Source organism: Anastrepha obliqua, chromosome 5 (genome assembly GCF_027943255.1).
Source record: "Anastrepha obliqua isolate idAnaObli1 chromosome 5, idAnaObli1_1.0, whole genome shotgun sequence".
Lineage (NCBI taxonomy): Eukaryota > Metazoa > Arthropoda > Insecta > Diptera > Tephritidae > Anastrepha > Anastrepha obliqua.
The window spans coordinates 49801612-49823809 of record NC_072896.1 but is presented as its reverse complement, the minus strand read 5'-3'; the positions used below and the strand labels follow the sequence as shown (position 1 = coordinate 49823809).

Here is a 22198-nt window from a genome sequence, read left to right as displayed (position 1 = left end):
AATATTATGTTCAAATTCACTATGGATTTTTTTCAAACTAGCAGTAAATTGTTAAGAGCGTAGTAACGATCATGAAATCGTGTCATTAAAAAATGCACCACGCACTATCGGGTGTTTTTTTAAGAGCATGAGAACTTAAAATGATAATACAAAACGGAAATATTGTCGGCATGATTTTTTTATTATAAACCTCCATGTCTGCCGCTACTTTGAACACTCTTTCCAATAAATCTGGCCGTATGGTGTCAATGGTGGCTTGAATAATGCAGCAAATCGCACGTCTGGCAAATTGTTGCAATTTGCCGTCTTGTTGGAACCAAATTTCGTCGAATAATTTTTGAAAAGCAAAATTGGGTCAGCTTGCCTCGTAACAGCAGCTTTTTCCTCATTTCGAAAGAAATAAGGACCGAGATGCCGCCAGCGTGTAAACAGCAAGTAAAATGGACGAAGTGCTCTATGAACTTCGCGAACAGACACTTTTTTTTCAAAATAAAAAATTTTTTTAAATAAAATATTTTTCAAAATAAAAAAATGAAATTTTTTTTCAAATGAAACCATTTTTTAAATAAAAAATTTCAAATGAAAATGTTTTCCACAATTTGGAATCATGACTTGCCAAGCCTTTCTGAACAGAAATGTCAACACAGTTTGTCATTCTCTGCCGTCAAACCGTAGTTATCGATCGAGGACTATCGATCTCTTGCAGCTAAAAAAACACCCGATATATTCCGAAAGATGTCTTATTCTAACTATAGAGGCTGGTTGTTAAGGAACTCACACAAATGAGAAACCTTTGGAGGTTTGATATGGTCAGAAAATCGCTGTTAGAAATAAAACTTTGTGATGTCCGATGATAAATTAAATATATATTATATATTTTCTTTGCAAACTTTAGACTTTTTTCATGAGCGTAAAACGAATTTAAGACCACAAACAAAAGATGAAAACTAATAATCAAACACTTCAAAACGCAACTCCGTAACTCAACTTCAAAGCAGTTACATTTCGTTATGCGAAAAACCTACTTACCGACAACCGCTTGGGCTCATCATCAATATCGATTTGCGTAATGGTTGTGTTCGATTTGAGCACTTCAGCGATTTTCGTCAAACTCTCCACTTCCAACTTATTGTCCCGAATATCTAACCGCTGCAGAGTGCTATTACCGCCAAATGTCAATATTGATGCCAAAGTTTCGATACCGTTGGCACTCAGATGCGCACTTTGTAGTCCCAGTGTCGTCAATGTTGTATTCCGTATCAGGCTATCTTTAATACGTGTCACAAAGTCATTAGAAAGACAATTTTTGCCGATATTTAACAGTTCCAGCGAAGTGGTATCTGCTAATAAGTGGGCTATGTAGTATCCAGCTTCTTTACTTAGATTGTTATTCCAGAGTGCGAGCGCTTTCAGGCCACCTGGTGTCTTCACCACCGGCTCGTTACGAGGGTCCGATTGTCGCTGTTGTCGCGTGAGTGTGTCATTTTTGGTCAACTTTTCATTGAGCTGTGATGAAGCGGAAAAATTTAGATCACTACTAATGCTGCCGTCCAGGGAATTGTCGCTGCAAAGACTGTCTGAACTCTGTGAGCGATGGCGAGTGGCGGGTGTAATGAAGGTGACCGAAGATTCCGTACGGCGCATACCGACACTAACTCCACCTGGGGATGTTGACGGTGGCGGTGGTGTTGGAATCGGACTCTTACTGAGCGCCTCTTTGTCCTTGGTCACTAAACTATCAGAAGCGATAGTGACTTTCGGCAGTGCAGGTAGTTCATGCAAGGAATTGTCGTCGTGTTTTTCCTCTACAGTCGTCACAGGTTGGCTAATAGCAGTTTCTGTTGGCTGTATCGTCACTGATTTTTCATCCTTCACCATCTTTACCACACTGGCATATGTGTTAGCTGTGAAATCCGTATTAGGCGTGATTGTACGACAATTGCCATCTATGTTTTCGTCCAGTGCGCTTAGTGAGACACCTAATTGGTGGGTGCGCAGCGATGATGGCGGTGTTGGCGTAGACGTCGGTGTTACACCTGCATCTGCCAAATACTCAGTAGACTCAGTAGCAATAGTGCCCGTTTCGATAGCTACACCTTTAACAATATCATCCATAGGTGCACCATCAAATGAAGATGATAGCCGACTGTATTCTTCAGGCAAATGCCGACTAATATCACCCTCAGAAGCACTTTCAAATGCAGAATCAGTGCTATGCGTATCATCAAAATCGTCGTTCAGCTTTGTATTTTTATTCACATCCACAGCCTTAGAAGGCAATTGTTGCTGCAATAAGGATGTTTGATGATCGGCAGGTAGATGCTCGCCACCAACGACAGCAGAGATAGCCGCAGGCGCTTCGGCGATTGTGCAGTCACCTTCCCCGGCGGTTACTTCGAAAACACCACCTACATTAGGAGCATTTGGCTGTTGGTGCGAAAGAAGATTCTGGTTCTGGTTATCCTGATCTTGAGTGGTCGATTTCCCTGAGTTTTTGTACTTGCCGCAAACGTCTTCGTCACTGCCAATGTCGGTAATAGCACCACTTGTAGTGTTGTTGTTGCCATTATTTTCATCATTACTTAATTTGGACGTGGTCGATACACTCTCACTGAGGTTGTTACTATTAGCAACGGTTAACTCTGCACTGCTACCGTTGCTGCTATTGTCATAGGTTGTGCTGGCAGGATCTGTCTCCGAAGAAGTAATATCTGCAAAACAATTGAAAACCAATAAGAAACAATACAAGATTTTTTCAAGATTCATTTTTTCAATGAGTTGGCAATATTATAAGTATCTGTAGATAAAAAATAAGACAAATGATAATTGCTAAAACAACAGAAATATACTAAAATTATAAAATTAAATTAGTACATGTCTAAAATGCATAACGTTACAGTATGGTTAATTTGAATCAAAGAATCGCATGCCCAATCTGCTGAATAGTTAGCTTAGAGAAGATGAGCTTCAAGTCGCTCTATGAATTCGTCTTTGATAGCATCCAACCTTGGATTGTTGGACGGAAAGGTTCACATAACAACCTTATACCATCTAAGATAGAAAATTAGCTCCTACAGCTTAATCTCTTCGATGGCAGCATCTTCGGCATCCATCGGCAGACTGTTACTACCATCCTAAACTCCCAACCCCCGAATGCCGTTATCGGAGGCCAACCACCACCTATTGAAGACGAAGAGTTTCACCTAACTTTAGCTCATTTACGGTCTGGATATTGTAGTAGGTTAAACTACTACTTATCCAGAATCGACTCCGACATACTAAATATATGTCCAGCATTTGAAGGCACACCGCACGATACTAACCACCTATTCACGTGCCCTCTCAAAACCTACCCACCTAACACCGCTCGAGATCCGAACTTACCTACTCCAAATATTAGTCACGCGCGAATCCATTCGACAAAGGCGGCCATACTATTTTATATAATTTCTTATAATCTCTTATTTCAAAAAAAAACTAATCTCCTGTATAATATAATATATTACGTCATCGCAAAAAACTATTACATCCGCCACTTTATTTTGTTAAAAACTCACCAATCAATGTTATTTTGTCTACAACTTTTCCTTGGCCCGCTTTGATGTGAGTATCTCGCTCAATACGCGCACCCGCCGCTGGGGTAGAATCGGTTGCCGCCTTCACGCTGGAATTGCTATTCTTAGTATCGGCCGGTGTGCTTGTAGCCCCTGTGCCAGCGGACGCTTCAAAGATGTCATCACTGGTGATGCTCGCATCCTCAGAACCACATGCCGCTATTGTATCTGTCGACAAATTAGACGCGCCCTCTTCGCTGCTGCTCTCACTGTTCATCGATAGCAACTTATCCAACATTGATTGGCCACTGGGCGCATATGTAACATTCTTATGATTGCTTGATTTCACTGTGTCTTCTGTATCGTCATCACCGTCCATTTCATCCAACGATCCCACAACGGCAATCGCCGTTGCTGAACATCCACTAGCATTTGTGACTTTATCAGTGGCCACATCCACAGACTTCTCAACAATGGCCTGTTGTTTTTGTCTGTTATCTGAGACATTATCATCGCTTTCACTATTATCTGCATTTTCTTCAGCACTGCCCTTGCCATTATTGCTAAACGAGTCACTAGAGTCTAACTCAGTTGTCTGTGAGGCTTCAATCGATGACAAACTATCATCGTCGTCGATTGCAGATGAGCGCTGAAGCATCGATCGCCGTTCCAGCTCATGTGATTGCAGTATTAGTGCTTCCACGATGTACAAAAGGCCCTTATCTCTAATATTGTTATTACTTATATCGATTAGTTCAAGGTAATGATTAACCTTCAACAAATCGCCAAGAGCTTCAGCATCTTTGCAATCCAAATCATTATGCGCTAACCATAGCTCTTTAAGCGTCGCATTGTAGCGTAATTTAAAGCCTGTAAAATGAATTTTGATGGATTTAATTAGAAAACAAAGCAGACACATATTTTTCATTATATTAATTACATAATCCGTCTAGCGCGCCTCTCAAACCACAATGCTCCAATTTTAACGTATGCAAATTGGATGTACTTATCGCCTGGCCCAAGCCATCAGCACTTTGTTTCGAAATTGGATTGCCTTGGGCGATTAGTACCCGCAGCTCCTCGCTATGTTTAACCATAGCCATGCAGCCAGCCCAACCACGTACGGTCATGCCGTCCGAGTTTGAGGAGATGTCCAACTCATTAGCTGCCTCATAATACTCAATCATTTCAAAAAGGGCGCTTGTCGCCCACTCGTCCAGGTCACACGATGAGAGATCTATAAATTTGTACTGTACCTGAAAAAATATTGATTACAGGAAAAATATGCTCAAATATTTTCCGCAATCCATCAGTCCAATATAACGATTACCCGTTTGAAAATTTCTTCCAATGCTTCACAATCGCTGGCTGCCAATTTAATTGATTTCAACGATAACAATGGCTGGCGTTGTTGTTTATTTAATTCAACACCCTTCAAATGATCCAATACAGTTTGCAAGGGTTTTGTTTTATGTTTGCGGCATGACATCACATAGAGTTCGGCGATTTCGGAGATGCTCTTAACCAAGCATGCTAAAAGAAAATGGCATATATGTATAAGTATGTATGTAAGTATATATATATAATTACATAAGTATCTTTTGTGTATACATATATGTATAGTAATTCGTTAATTTTAATACTATCGAGCTGAAATTTTCGGTAGCTGATGTACCGACCCTTAATCTAACTTTTTGACGCACACTTTTATCTCAGACGGCAGAAACATAAAATTTACTGATCAATTAGATGGGTTATGTAGGTCCATTATTAGATACAAAGTGATTCATTACTTCAATAGATCAAACTCAAACCTTTTCCAGTTTCTGAAGTCATTATATTTTAATTTTTGGAAAGCAACGGGTCTTAATAGTACAGCTGCTTCTTTTCTTCAAGGCTTAGCACCGAGATAGTAGACGTCACCACGACAACGACCCCTGCAACACCTTCACAACGAGGCTTCCATACTCCCGGTTAAGGAGTACAGCAAAAAGCTCAGCAAGCAGTTTCTACTTGGGTGCAACCGCAGGTATCACCACTGCAGACATTTGCTAGAGTCTGAGCCACCTCCCAGGCGTATCAGCAGGCATCTCTTCAGCTACACTGCCCGGATCCAAGGCGAAACACAACTACTGGACCGGACAGTATATAGACATAGACATAGATTGATATAAGTTTTGCACTTCGACCTCATGGTCTTTTGTGCCATCTACTCTTTACAGTGCCTCATCCAGCTCTAGTTGCCTTATTAAACTAAAGATAGAGCTAGTGCATGGGAGTATCCTGGGATTGGTGCCCGAAACGATAAGAATCAGTGGAGCATATCCCGATTACGTGCAGTCATCTGCGCAGTCTGCAGTGGTGTGCATTTTCAATATATTCTTACGGAAGATTCTAAGTTTTTTAAACATCTTTTGGTTGTACCCTCTGTAAGTATTTTGTCTTGCGTATCACCAGAGTTTGGAGCCAGCTAACCTCCCTTAGCCTTAGCTCTTCACTCCTAAGCTTCCCCTTGATGGTGTATTGTCCCATAGCAAGGAACAGCTCCGATCCTATTAAGGACGAGCCGCAGCCTCTCTTCCCAATGCGTTCCCTACTTCGTTCCCTGTGACCCAGGACCCAAATTAGCCGGATGCGATTGTGCGTTCGTAACAGATTCAGCTGCTTAATACACTCAAGGACCAGTGAGGACTTAATATGACAGGATGATTAGTCCCGCCTAACTGTCACTCGGAATGCCTATTCGCTCATTCTGGGAATTCCTTTGCACACAGACAGATATTATACATCTCCTCTTGGAAAATGCTTTAAAAACTAGTATATAGGCAGCTATTAAACGACATCCATCGGGAGACTATTCCCAACATCCTAAACTCCCGAGTCTCGGATGCCGTTATCGGAGACCAACCACCACATATTACAGACGAAGAGTTTTAACTGCCTCGCGAGGCCCGCGTAACTTTGGCTCAATGACGTTCTGGATATTGTAATAGGTTAAACTCCTACTTATCCAGAATTGACCCCGACATAATCACTATATGTCCAGCATGTGAAGGCACACCGCACGATACTAACCACCTATTCACCTCTCTCCCTCTACACCCAATTTTTTGAAACAACAAGTTTTCTGGGCCTACCGTTAAATTAGTTAGACTACGAAGATCGGTGACTACGCCGCACTGGCAGGGTTTAGTAAATTGTTACAACAACAACAATGTTAGCATGACAGCCAGTTCTACGTTACCGGAGCGACGCAAATTTATATCCGGCCAAGTGCTGTCATGCGCCGACAAGTCATGGGTTCTGAATTTTTTGAGAATCAGTGTTAAAACATTTGCATAGACAGCCGGGCGGATAGAAATAAAATGCTCAGTTTACAGGAAGGTGGGCGTAGTAGTAGTTTTTTGTTAAGATTTTAGTACATAAAACTTCAGGGGTATCTATTTGCGGAAGAACATCAAGAGGTACAACTCCTAATGTTGCTGTTGTAGCAGAAGAAAATTATCATTAAATCCACTAGCCATGCCCAATGTTTCTCATTTTCAATCCCAACTTACCATTGGAGCAAGGGCAAAATATAAAGGGTGATCAGATTGGAGGTACCTTTTCGAATAGGATTTTTCTGACAGATCACGCGTGACTACTGTCACAGTAAATACATAATTTTTTTCAGTACTCTTTGACATTTCATCATGCAAAGACTTACGCCTCAACACAAATCGTAAAATTGTATTACAAAAATCGACGCTCTGTGAAAAGTGTTCATCGCGCAATTAGGCCAACTTGTGGCTCATTTTGGATTAATGCCTACGTTAATAAGCAAAATTATCGTATTTGGGCATAAGAGCAAGAACAGCCATGACATCCACTGAAAGCAACCGTTTGGTGCGGCCTCAAAATTATTATAATGCTGCAGGAGAAAATTAGTGTGTTCTTGAGTGTTAAAAATTGAATCTTGTCGTAGCGTTTTCTTCTCTCGCAGAAAAATATCCCCCGCTATATGCCGAAATCCCCTTTGAGCGCAGCCATCTTGACGTGATGCAGGGCCTTAAGCGAATCTCCAACCAGATCCAGGCACCGGCAGGAATTGTCGTTGGACAATACTTCACCCGGATGCATGGTAACGCTTGAGACGTAGACCAAGAGCTGCCACCACTTAGCCTAAAGTGTTATGCGTCACCGTCCCCTTTGAATGATTTGCAGTCAGGAGGTATATTCGGCTGTTTTCCGGCACCTCCTTAAAACTCGGACGAATTGACGGGACGGACCAAATGAGATCTCCAGAAACAAATTAGAGACTGCTAAACTTGCCTTATCGACCAGGTAGTCGTACGAAAGAGTTGAGTACAAATACAGTAGCAAATACAACAAGAACAACAGGAACAACAAAAGTATCAATAATTAGAAGGGCAGTGGGAGGAAGCAGGGTGAATATCATTTCGCGGGACACTCGGAAGCAGACGTGTCACTCTACAAGGGCACATTTATTCTTTCATTCATTCATATTTTCATTCATAAAATAGAATAATTAATTTATTTCATTTTCTTGTAACAAAAAAAGCTTTCGAGCAACTATTTCGACCAACTTGCGTATACAGATAAACAAAAATCTGCTAAACAACGCTAATCCCTGCTTTTTGTAGAGGGTAGCAATTGCCACACCTTCGCCAGGTCAGAGTATAACAGTTTGAGAAAAGAAAGCGAAAATTTGACAGTCCTGCGAAGGGTAGAATGAATGCATTATTAATGCGAGAAATAAAAGACACCATATAGATTGTATTTATTTAGCTCCTTTTCCTTATTAGAAATACGTTAATTAGCACGCAAGGATTGTAGACTTTTTTATGACGCTATAGCAGATCACAAGAACGAGATGGATTAAACTTAACTGTAAAAAACCTCCTTACAATGTCCTATGTACGAGTAGTATATAAAAATACTACAACATGAAACATATAAAAGGCGAATGTAAACTCCGCCTCTACCAGTCAATAATACTGCCGTTGCTGTCGTAAGCCTACGAGTGTTGAAGAATGACAAGCAAAGACTAAAGAAGCTTAAGGGGTTGCATACGTCCAGAATTTTCAATTTTTTGTTTTTTGATATTTCTTAAGAATATACTGTGAAATTTTCATGTGGAAATGCCCAATTTTATAGCTTCAACAGCCCGTTAACTAAGTAGAGAGCGGTCCGCGCGCTCCTGTACTTCAAACTTTAAACTCGTTTTTCTCGAATCTACTTTTTCCGGCACGGTCCGCATGATAACTCATACAGTTGTTAATATTTTTTGATGCGGTTTTCTTTTAAATATTCGCAAGTGTTTTCTCTATAGATTTTATTTTCAATATTTTTATTAATATAATTTTATAAATATAATTAAAGTGTGGCATTTATGGCGTACAACGCATTAAAATGCCATAAACTGCAAAATTTTTCGAAATTCAAAGATCCCGCTCGACAGACTATAACTACAACTTTATTTTATAAAATTTTTTTTTTTTTACTTTTTACAGATCCATCAACATTTAAAGAAGAAATGATGCTGACCGTGGAGTAACTGTTTTCATTGTACTTTGGGTCACGTGATTTTTTATATACTAATGTTTGTAAAGAAAAATTAAAATACATTTTTTTTATAAAGTTTAAGTAGTAATAAACAATGTATACAATTTTTTATACTTATTTCTATTGTTAACCCTTCTAAAAACAGTTTTTCTTTTAGCGCATTTTTGGCGCTGCTGGACGGATGTAACCCCTTAAGAGTGTTCGAGCGAAAAATGATCCGAAGGATGTTTGGCCTCATACACTGCAACGATGGAACATACCGAATACGCTACAACGACGAGTGTCAGAACTTATGCCGAGAAGAAGATGTCGTTAAACACATTAAATCCGAAAGGCTTTGATGGTTAAGACCTTTTTAACAACAAGCTCCCTAACGACCCGGGTCCGAGGACGTCTAAGGTTAACATGGCTTGACCAAGTCACAGCCAACCTGAAAAAGCTACGAGTGAGGAACTAACGATAATATATCTAAGTGCATATATACATACATATATTGTATAGAAGAACTTTACTTTGTATTCGTTGAAAAATTCTCCGTTAAGGTCGATCAAGCCCCTGTTTTCGTAACTGTTTTCAAATCTTTAAATAAAATCTGCATTATACAATAACAACATACATACATACATAAGCAGAAAATAGCAAACGCTACAATATGCACCCAAAATTTCACCCGCAACCATGGTGAGAAAAAAATTAAATAAATAATTAATGCAAAACCAAAAGCAAAAAAACACAATATACATATGTACGTACATATGTTTATACGTACATTCATGTTCATATTTTTAGATATTTGCCGGCGGTGTGCTTTGATGATTCAGAGAGAATTACTTTGTATATATAGCAACGATTCCGCAAATAAATAAACTAAAAACAAAAAATAATAGAAGAGCACTCAACAAGCGATAGTAGACGTGCTGGTGACAGTGGCTTAAGCATGTGAGCAAATACAAACATACATACAATGCTTTTATATACGTACATATGTATGTGTATAAGCATACATTTGTGCTAAGATGATGAATGTTGACGAGCACATTTCCTATGAGGGAGGGGGATCGGGACGCGGCATATTTGACGTTGTACGCTGATCGCGAAAAATTCTAATTGATGTGATACAAAGCTAAAGGACGGAACTAATTAATTCCTAGTATTAAGAGTACCTACGCAAGCGAACACACATACATATGTATGTATATTTGTACATACAGTAGATCAAAGCGAAACTCGTACAGCGAATGAAAAATTATTAATTCCTTTGTAACATAAAAAACAAATATTTATTCAACAAAGATTGTATACTTTTTATATATATATATAAAACCTATAACAATTAAATAAAGTAACAAAAAAAAAAAAACAGAAAATATCTTTAGATTTTTTTTGGATGAAAAGTAAGACACAACGTAATCAGATAAGATATACCCTATATAGAAATATTTGTTATTTATCAAACTCTAGGTTTCATAACTCTACGCTCCTCCTATTCTTAAATACTATTTGCCAATGAAATTCTAACGGTAAGCTCATTAGCATGTTTGTGCATCACGGGGGCGATGCGATCCTGCCCTACAGCTGCAATGGAGGTAATGCTTTAGGTGACGCCGCTCATATGGTCATTTAGCCAAGGAAGGCTTCAGTAGAAGAAAACTGAAGTCATCTAAAAATATGGAATTGTCCCGTCTGCAGTTACCACAGATCGTATCACTAAAGTCATCAAATCAAACTCATCATGGAGTATACCCCGCACCGGTACACAAATAGCTCGAAGACACCAGAAGGCATAGGCGATGGAATACATGGCCCCAGAACCAAGCGTTCTGTGCCGATGGGTAACTTTCTAAGCATGTTCCAAGCGGAGATGTGTGCCATCTGTCAATGTGCACAGATAAACTTAGAAAGAAATTTTCGGAACGAGCGAATTGCCATTCTAAGCTGCAGTCAAGCGGCACTCAAGGCTCTGTTATCCTGTGAGATTAAGTCCTCAGTGAATGTATCGATACACTGAAACTACTAGGAACACACAATGCATCCGGCTAATTTGAATCCCAGGACAGCGGTGTATAACTGAGAACGAAGTAGCGGACGCATTGGCGAGAGAGGCTGCGACCTCTCCATTAATAGGACCCGAGCCCTTACTTGCAATAGGACAACACATCTTAAGGGTGAAGAGCTAAGGCTAAGGGAGGATAGCTGGCACCAAACCAGGCCAGGCGAAATGTTTACTGAGAAAAAAAGAAACCCATAGTTCTCCCCACGGATCAACTGTGGTCATGTGCACATGATCGGGATATAATCTACTGATTCTTGTCGTTTCTGCAACCAATCCCAAGAGACTTCAGTGCACCTTCTTGTTAAATGTGGCGCTATAACGCGGAGAAGGTTGAAACATCTCGGCCAACTGCAGCCAGCAGAAAGGCACATACGCTAATCCCATCCAGCCCTATCTTGAGGTTAATAAGGGAACTGGGTCTGGATAAGGTGTTGTGATGAGTAGACTCAAAAGACCTCGAGGTCGAAGTGCAACGCTCGAAGTAATTTAATCTAGTCTAAGCTCTTTACAGATTCAAATTCAGCATCTTCGTTGTTTTCTATCGTAGTAGTCATGCTGCGGATGAAAAATATCATCACAAAGCAAGGCGCACTCATTAAAGGTGGTGGCACTAAACCAACAACAACGTTTTGTACATAGAAATGTCACGACAAAATAACGTAGAAAAAAAAACAGACGCCATGCATTTGGAGCTAGAAACGGCTTTTCGTCATTTCATTTTGTGCTGATATCCTAATCTACACGGCGAAAGAAAAAAACAAATCAGCTGGTCTATCCAAGACGAATTGACGCCTTCTCAAAACAGTTGCTATGCTATTTCCGATTTTGACAATACTGACGTCAAGCCCCTTTGCAATACAAAATAAACGAACTAAACAAACAAAAGGAGGAGAAATTATCAGAAATTTGAGAACATTCAGTGAATGGATTGGTAATTTTGGGATTTGTGAGATTTTAACTAAACAAATTAATGAAAACAAAGTGCCGAGTGTTAAATTGTGAAAGTACAAAGTTTTTTTGCGTTTTTATGCGGAAGACGCCGTGCAAGAAGTGTGTGTGTGCGCGTATAATTTCTTGTGTTTGGTTGTTTCCATTGCTTTCGCCTACTCTTGTCTTTGTCATTAACTCGTAATCGTCCTTCGTTTTGTTCGTTTAATCATGGGCTCTGACGGCACAGCGAATACGGAAGACGCAACCTAATATTCTATCATCCTTGTACCGATACTACCTTTAATAGATTCGCCTTGCCACCATGCGACGCCGCCCAGTCTAACGTTACTTATTTTCGGAAACGTAGGAAGGCGAGTGTCAAAAGTGTATGCTGATCCTTGGTAGATTGGCTTTTTGTGTTGTTAGGACGATTTTTTGGTAAGTAAAATTATTAGTTTTATTTAATAAACTTTTAGTTGAGACTTACAGAGAAAGCGAAATTAAAAGAACTTGTCTAAAGAAGGCCAAAACTGTCGACAAAAAGGAAGAACAGGATACAGGGCATAAATATTAGTTCGGACAATAATCCAAAACTAACAAATTACGGTTCAAATTAATTTCAAGGTCAAAAGTAGGGCGTCCTTGTAAATTACCAGAAAAGGAAAGAAGCAAGGTAATAAGGCCTGTGAAGAAAGATGTAGTGATAACTTCCTCAGAAATTAAACATGAAGTAAGGAAAAAGTAACAAAACTATGTTAGTGCCTCGAGTAATGGAAGAGTTACTAAGAAAAAGCAGTTATATCACTAATAAATAGGCAAAAACACTTATGAGTGATCAGGAAAGAAATATAAGAAAACCCCAAATTACTAGCAAAAAAGTAGTGAAATATCTTATGTGGGATGAGTGGACGAAGATTACTGTCGAAGAGACTACCAAATCGGTCAACTCTGCGTAAAATACACTTAGGGAATTGTTGAAGCGCGTCGTGGGTACCCTACAAGGTACTAATAAAACTCGCATATTTTTGAGTTTTTTGAGAATTTAGATATACGAGTATTTTCTTAATAAGCGTACGCTTTTGGAGTCTTTTGTTTTGCATTTAAAATTGAAACCTTTTATTTATTTGTTAAATGGTGTGTTCTAAAATGAATTATGCATTTTATTTAATATAATAATGTCGTTATATTAGTTAAAAATAAGAAAAATGTTATTTCAAAAACTTAAACAATTTTTTATGTCACTTTTTATAATGCCCTCAAAGGAGCGTACTTACGGCACTAAGTGTATGTACTATTGTATACTATTGGTATTGGTTATATGTTATTATATAATATCATTGTTATTTTGTAAATGGATATAGTTATACGAGGTGTGTTCAAAAAGTAAATTCACATTGTATTTTTCTCGAAAAATATTTATTTATCCATAAATATCTCTTTTTCCCCCTTAAAAGTATATTATGTGGGACCAGATTTAGTACACTTTTGCCACCTTTTACTCTGACAAAACAGTGATTTGACCTGAATTTTTCCAACTTACCGGACTTTATCTTTTCATAGGTATTATCTGCTTTGGTGCAAAAAAATTCACAAAAATAGTATAATGCTTCTACTTCTCAGGCAGATAAGCAAAAAAAAAGGAAAATCCCATTAATATGCTCGTGTGAAAAAAAATTAATTTGCAATGAAATGAAGGCTAAATGGAGTAGAAGAATTATTGAATCAACTGCTGACAAAACATATTGGAAAAACGAAAATTTTGGACACCTACCCTCTGTGGGACAGAAAACAGATTCATATCAAAGCGCAAAAGTCCTCTCAGTTCTGGAGTGCACTTTGCTCTCTTTCAAAAAAATTCTTTACTTCTTTGCTTTTTGCTTGTTTTTTGTTTTCTTTCTTAACAGGTACTCTTACTAGTGAGCTGCTGGAAAGGTGCTCACAGTTTGTCTCTCAGTTGAGATGGTTTCAGCTTTTTAGTTTTTTAAGACTACTAATACCACAATGAATTTTGTTACCTCCGACGGTTCAATTTTCCTGCACTAAGAGTTCAACACTTTGAGCAAACTTCTTTCGAAATTCTAATGTGCTGGGAAATTTTTTCCAGTAGCGGTCGCTCCTCGGCAGGCAATGGCAAACCTCCGAGTGTATTTTTGCCATGAAAAGGCTCCTCATAAAAATATCTGCCATTCGGAGTCGGCTGAAAACTGTCGGTCCCTCCATTTGTGGAACGAAATCAAGACGCACACCACAAGTAGGAGGATTAGCTCGACCAAACATCCAAAATCGGTGTTACCGCCAATTATATATACATATGTATGTATATACTCATATTTACTCACTGAGTTCCAACGCCGAATATTGTGTACGAATGATTAAACCCATTTCAATTCGATTTCTCGCTTTTCGTTACTTTTATTTTGGCAACAAATCAAATATAAATTGTGTGGGACAAGACCGATATTAAAAAACACAAATGATATGTCGGTGCTCGTGAAAAATAAACAAAAAATGTATACAGGGTGGTCCAAACATATTTTTTTAACAGCTGACAGCTTCTGCCGCAATCATAAGTATCAGTCAGTATCACACTTTCGAATACCTCATTTTTGTTCAATATTTTTATAGATCCGTTCGGGATATTGTAGCAATGTTTTGAATTTGCGTCATCTTGGTACAAAGTTGGTCTCAAAGGACCTGAATTTCATGTAAAATAGAGACCGGGTTGATATCGCCAAAGACATTCATCCAACGCATCATTACTGGACACGAGATGTGGGTTTATGAGTACGACGCGCAATCGAGACATCAGGCGAGTGAGTGGAGAGCTCTAAATGAACCAAGACCAAAAAATCACGACGTTTTCAGTAAAACAAAAACCATGTTCACGGTATTGTACATCACGAATTTTTGCCAGGAGGACAGTTAATAAGGACTATTATTAGGGCGTTATGACACGTTTAAGTGAAACAATTTGCCAAAAAAGGAAGGATTTGTGGGAAAACAACTCGTAGATTTTGCACCATAATAACGCACCATCGCACAGTGCCATTATTATGGGGAAGTTTTTGATCAAGAACGAAACGAATACCATCCAACAGCCATCGAATTCACCCGTTGTTGTTGAAGTAGCATAAGCATTCGCCGCATATGTATGGGTAGTGAGAGTTCTTGGCCAGATATAAATCCGGGTCGTTCCGGTAGCTTAGAACCTACAGTCGTGGGAACAATCGAAGCCATCTGATATGACTCCACTACGGGGAATGCGTTTTAACAGCCATAAGGAAATAGAGTTCCAGAACATCCCATGGCAGCCAGTTCTACGTACCGGAATGACTCGGGTTTTTCCCGACTAAAGACTGCCGCCCCAATAAACTATCCCTGACTAATGCACCGTACCTTCGAGTTCCATAAATGTTTAGAGGGCAGTTGCAGTTCATGGAGACTACTTTAGAGGCGATATTATAACTTTTGAGAAATAAACCAATATTTTGAATTTTCTGAATATATTCCAGGAACTTTTCGATCAATGTGGTATTTACCGAAAGCAGTCATAATCTATACTATTTGTAATTTGTAAAGTGGACAGCATCTTGTGAGAGAACATTTCTAGTAGCTTTACATTTATCAAAAGGCCATAAGCCACATAACGTTACTAAAGAACATTGAAAACATCTCCCCTCAACAAAGACTGAAAAAGTATTGACGAATTATCAATATTCTCGTGGTCGAAAATCATCAGAAACTTTTCAAGATTAAACCGCTAAACTCAAAGGTATTAAACGATTGGTACCATACGGAGCTATCTTACTCACTATGGTTCAGCTTCTGTACTTCAAAACATCTCCAGCCATCAGAAGAAGTTTCATTGATTTTATATGCTATTTGATAGTGTGTAATAATGACATTGATGACTTGTGTGTTTTACAAAAAGTTCAAAGTTCCAATTTGACCAAAAATAACATTTAGTTATTCGGCAGATTATTCTAGTTTTCTACAAATACAACATACAAGATCAGTTTTCAGATAAACAGCGTCAATTTGGTTGTCAGTGGATGCAGCTACAGACTTGTCAAAGCACCGTACTCAATATCGCAAGGCGACGCCCTCTGATGGTATGCAAAGTTCTGCAGCCAAAGAATGCCGGCAAACGTTGAAAGACAATCGCCATCTGTATTTATTCTTGACCTGAAATTTCATATTATAGACGAAGGGTTCTTTTAAAGAAGTATACGAAAATCTTCGTGCATTTACACGACAATTAGCTTTGGTCACTCGTTCGTTGATCGCGAGCCCAAAGTGCCCTTGAATAAAAATACGAAAGTGAATACGATGAAAGAGAAATGTCAAAAAAATCCCTCGATTTCACTCACCGTGTGTGCATGCCTATCACCTAGGGTAAAAAGTCATCGTGTAAATTGACTCATACTGTCACAACTGCGTTCTAGGTATTGACCACAAAATACCAACATACACCTATGTACACAATAATAGCAGCGCAATACATTCCATAACTTTGACTATATATTAATTTACGTAGAAATATTGGTTATACTGCAATAAAAGCCATATAACTTAAAATTTCAAACTCGTAGAAAATTAAAAAAAACGTCAATAAATTTTATTTTTCAACATTTCAATTTTATTGATTAGAATGAATTAGAAATTAAAGTGCCAGTTTAAAGTGGCTCAAAAATCGTGTTGATATTTGGCATTTCTTTTCTTTCTAACATTTTTTTTCATATGAAAAGATGTCGAACATTCGTTATATAAATAAACTATATTTTTTGAACTGGTGATCACTGTAACTTAAAAACCGCTTGGTAGATTTCAATAAAATGTATACTGCTTTTGAAAAACATAAAAAACTCGTGCCTGATCGACGGATTTTTTCGTTTATGTTAATTTTGGAAAAAAAGCACAAGATTATCTATTAATAAAACTAATTTCTCTTGTCTGATTGATTTTAGATGAAACTCCAAAGACTTGTAATGATCACCACAAGGGACTTCTGGAGAAACGGGCTCCACACAAACAGCGTAACTTTTACAATTAATTTTTTTTGATATTCTGCTAGTCAAGTCGAAACATGATGTGATTGAAAATCATCATTTTTTCGGGCCTCTGACTATCCCTTCTAACCCCTTAAAAATAAATAAATAGCCAAACCTTTGCAAATTTATTTTTTCAAAATTATTATTGTGAATACAGCTGTATGTTTTACATGTATAACAACCCTGTCCGTGCATCCGCAGGAAATTATATTTAAATGCCAAGTACGAAATGATGGCACCATTTACTAATTTTATCCAAAATTTCTCCTAGAAGCGCTATTTCGGTCTACGGGATAAATTAAAGTTATTGTTTGGAACGATGGTTGTTGTTGTAACAATAAACATTGCCCATTAATGCGGCCGCCGTAGCCGAATGGGTTGGTGCGTGATCACCATTCGGAATTCACTGAGAGGTCGTTGGTTCGAATCTCGGTGAAAGCAAAATTAATAAAAACATTTTTTTAATAGCGGTCGCCCCTCGGCAATCAATGGCAAACCTCCGAGTGTATTTCTGCCATGAAAAAGCTCCTCATAAAAATATCTGCCGTTCGGAGTCGGCTTGAAACTGTAGGTCCCTCCATTTGTGGAACAACACCAAGACGCACACCACAAATAGGCGGAGGAGCTCGGCCAAACACCTAACAGAAGTGTACGCGCCAATTATTTATTTTTTATTTATTAATGATTGGAGAATGCTGCTGGAGTGACAATCCCAGGTCTGATATAAATCCGGGTCATTCTGGTAACGTAGAACCGACTGTCATGAAAACGTGAACTGGGATGATCTGATGTTTCAGTAGAATCACACACACCCCTTCAAGTAATGGATATTTTGGATGTCGGGTGTTATGTCGGGTACAAGTCTGGATAGGTAGAAGTTTAACCTACTACAGTACCCAGAACGTAATTGTTCCAAGGTTACGCGGGACTCTCGGGGAAGTTGGAGCTCTTCGTCTGCAATGTGTGGTGGTTAGACTCCGATGACGGCATTCGGGGGTCGGGAGCTTAAAAAGGTGGTAAGAGTCTCCCGATGAATGTCGTTAATTATCTGTATGTACACTGTCCGATCCAGTAATTGTCGGTCTGTTTTGTCCTAGATCTCGTCCGCGTAATTGAGGAGGTGCCTCCTGACATGCCTGGGAGGGTAGATCGCGGTCCACCTCTTCAGCACTGGCGGAAGTGTTGACTGTAAAATATCATCTAGTAGCGTGGGTGACAGTGTCGAAAGCCTTTTTTAGGTCCAAAGCTACTAGGACAGTCCTCTCGCAGGGGCGGTTTTGGTTGAGCCCGCGAAATTGCGATGCTCTGTTAACAATCTCTAACGATCTTAAGGGGAATATCGACAGATCTATTAGTGAGATAGAGGCCAAATTCGGCAACAATACATTAAAAGAAACAATTCCAAGACCAAACGCTATTGCGTAGCTTTATGTTGTTACAACAACACGAATTAAATCGTATCCCACTAGATTTCTCCCATCTTATTTTACTTTTAAACGTAATCTTGCGTTTGGACCACCCTTTACATATGTATGCGTAACGAAATCCAGTAAATACATATTAAAAGCGAGAATGTGAGCTGTTTTGCTAATTAGGCAACTCAAAGTGTTATTGAATTGTCAGTATCAACGACAATGATGCTTCATCACGTGTTCTACCGAAACACTCAGCGACTCACACGTCACAAACAAAAGCAAAATACTTGAAATAATGAAATGCAATTAAAAGCAAACAAAAAATACAATAAAAAACGAGCTAGTGCCAATAATTAGACTGACGATAGCTATAACGAAAAAACCCATGCATGGCGCTCCTTAATAATTAGCCACAATTTAAACACCCACCTCTAACAAACAAAAAATTGGTCTGATAAATACTTCTGAGGAGAGTACCTAGTCGAAAATTTTTTTGAAAAAAGAACGAGTCGAAAATACTCGCAGTAAAATACTTACAATGACCCTCTAAATCGGAACTATTTTTAAATTGCGAAATAAAATGAACGAAATCCAATTATTCGGTGCAACAAGCCAACTAAGTCATACACGCACATACATATTGTGTATATAGTACATACATACATACATATGTATGTAGGTACAGAATAAACTAAACTATTGCCAAAAATTACAGCAATAATTCGACTGTATTTAATGAGTAAAGGTGAGTAAGAATGCAAGTGTTTTGGAATTATGCAGTCAAATTTGCCGAAATTCAGTGAAAATTCAGAAACAAACAACGGAATATTTTAAGAAGTTTTAAAAACAAAATTGGAAATCATGCGCCTGAGGTCCGCTAATTGAAAAGATGTACTTGTTGTTATAATAACAGTAGTAAGATCTGCGTAGATAGGTGCTCAACTAGGCCCGTGTAATCTCAACGTTGTGTTTCATAAGTTGGTTCAAATGGGCATGTGAAGTACATGGTCGTTTAGTATAAGTCGGGCTTCTTCACATATTGGAATATGTATTTGCGGTATGAGAAGCTCCACCATATATTAAAAAAAATACACTACTTCAAAAAAATGTTGCTATAGACTTCTAAAAAAACGAGCCTTGTCAGATGATGGCACGTGCACCCATCTTGGGTATTTGGCCGCACTTCTCCTTTTTTTGTGGTGTGCGTCTTGATATTATTCCACAAATGGAGAGACCTACAGTTTCAAGCCGACTCCGAACGGCAGATATTTTTTATGCCTAGGGGCGACCGTTATAAGAAAGAACTTTTTCTTCATTTTGGTCACTCACCGAGATTCGGAACTACGTTCTCTCTGAAATCCGAATGGTAATCACACGCTAACTTATTCGGCTACGGCGGAGTAAGTTTTATATTTTTGAATCAGTTAAAACCAATTTGAAAAAACCAATAACAATGGTTATTGTTATAGTAACAGCATAAAATATTATCCCAAGGATGATAGATTACCAGCTTCGACCATCCAAAACAACATTGCGAGAGTAATTTCGGCTGCCACGTCAACGGGAATACGGCAGCAGAATTCCGTCCGTTCTTTTCATACAAATATCCAATCAGTCGCTGTTCAGGCATTAACGAGATAATCTGAGCAAAAGCTTCCCATATATTTTTGGTAAATATTGGTGAAATGGCTGTCTTTGGCCGGAGATAACCCAGGGTTGGGGATTCATATCAACGTAAGGGGTTAGAAATTTGTAGAGAAACACTGGCAATGTATATAAGTATCAGCTGCTCATGGCTTCTTCTTCTTTTTGATTGGCGCGATAACCGCTTACGCGATTTTGGCCGAGTTTAACAAAGCGTGCCAGTCGTTTCTTTCTCGTGCTAACCGGCACCAGTTGGAAACACCAAGCGAAGTCAAGTACTTTTCCACCTGATCTTTCCCATGTAGGGGGAGGAGGTTTTCCTCTGCCTCTGCTACCACCAGCTGGTACCGCATCGAATATTTTCAGAGCCGGAGCGTTTGTAGACATTCCGACGGCATTACCCAGCCAAACACTCCAAGCGTAGCTTCATCGGATGTTGTCATCGTCCACGCTTCTGCGCCATACGTTAGGACGGGCATGATGAGAGCATTATAAAGTGTTAGTTGTGTTCGGCGAGAGACGACTTTACTCCAATAGTAGCACTTGTTGGCAAGGGAGATTCTACGTTGGATTTCAAGGCTGACGTTGTTATCGGTATTAATGCTGGTTTCTAGATAAAAGAAGTCTCTCACGCGAATGCTCCGACTGTTTTTTTTCTTTTTATGAAAAGAGGTACTTCGTTTTGTCCTCATTTATCACCTATTCGCTTTACATCTTCATCCAGTTTGGAAAAAGCAGAACTAACAGAGCGGTTGTTAGGCCGATGATATCAATATGATTGGCATACGCCAACATTTGTACGCTCTTATAAAAAATTGTGCCTGAGCGATTAAGTTCTGCGGCTCGCACAACATCATGTTAAAGAAGTCACACGACAGAGAGTCACCCTGCCTGAAACCTAGGTTGGTATCCAACGGCTCGGAGAGGTCCTTCTCATAGCTATGGCACCAATAACAGAGGACAGCAAATATCGTTATGGTAAAGATATGGTTAAGGTTATGGCGTTATGGTATGACACCTCTAATTTAACCTTAAAATATGGTTAAAGTTATGGTGTTATGGTATGACACCGCTAATTCAGCCTTACATTATTTGGACGAAGGAAATGTTTGCGCCTAAGAGTATGAAATGCCCATTATTGGTGCCATATGGGATGATGTCTGCCTATTAAAAATAAATAATGGAAAACATACAATAACTAACAAAGAATCCTTAAAAATGAGCCCATCGCGAAAGAGCAAAAATTAGGTATGTATAATTTAATGCATGATTTTCACTGCGGGTCATAAGGCCTGACGTTGAGATGACGAAATCGAATTTATCATGTGGACAGGACAAATGTATTTATTTTAAGTTAAATTCGACATTAATTTCTAACCTTATTATAGAGTGTAACTTTCGAAACCGCGTAGTTTTCGAACAACACATAAGGGCAACAACATAATAGATAAATAATTAATATACATAATATTTTATTCGTGCGTAGTTACGTATATGTTAAGGAGAAACTTTGAAAACAAACAAACAAACCCCTTTTCCTAATATAGTTCGATAACACAAACCGATACTAGCAATCAACCAATCCAAAGAGACGACATTAAGATAGCAAATAAGTGCCAAATATCACGACAATATACGCATGCAAAGTTTAATTAGACTTGTGCGAATTAATGAAATTTAAGCAGAAAAAGAACGCACAATAATGACACATAAGCTCATAAAGGAAAATATGAAATGTAACCAAAACGATAACGTGATTATGTCGTCGTCGTAGCATAGTACGCATTTGTTCGGCACAGCGGCAGTTGGTCTGATTGAAAAACTAATGCGTACATAAAACATTAAAAAACTAAAATAAAACTTTATTGCGTTCGTTACTCGACACGCCATCGTAAAACTCCGAATGGATATTCGCCCTGAAAAGGATTATCAAAACTATCAAAAACTGAGAGAACTAGGACCTGGAAATATACTTATATGCATGTA

General features: G+C 38.7%; 1 protein-coding gene across 5 annotated transcripts in view; it reads right to left on the bottom strand.

Annotated features, from left to right (window-relative positions):
- Positions 1-22198, bottom strand: part of LOC129248382 (serine-rich adhesin for platelets) — a 62231-nt gene that overhangs the window by 5429 nt on the left and 34604 nt on the right. For all 5 annotated transcript variants that reach the window (XM_054887909.1, XM_054887911.1, XM_054887910.1 and 2 more), the window contains exons 3-6: positions 4885-5087; positions 4495-4810; positions 3558-4424; positions 1030-2711 (exon numbers count right to left, since the gene is read on the bottom strand). In XM_054887909.1, the coding sequence (XP_054743884.1) occupies positions 1030-2711; positions 3558-4424; positions 4495-4810; positions 4885-5087 (3068 nt within the window). The remainder of the gene's footprint in view (positions 1-1029; positions 2712-3557; positions 4425-4494; positions 4811-4884; positions 5088-22198) is intronic.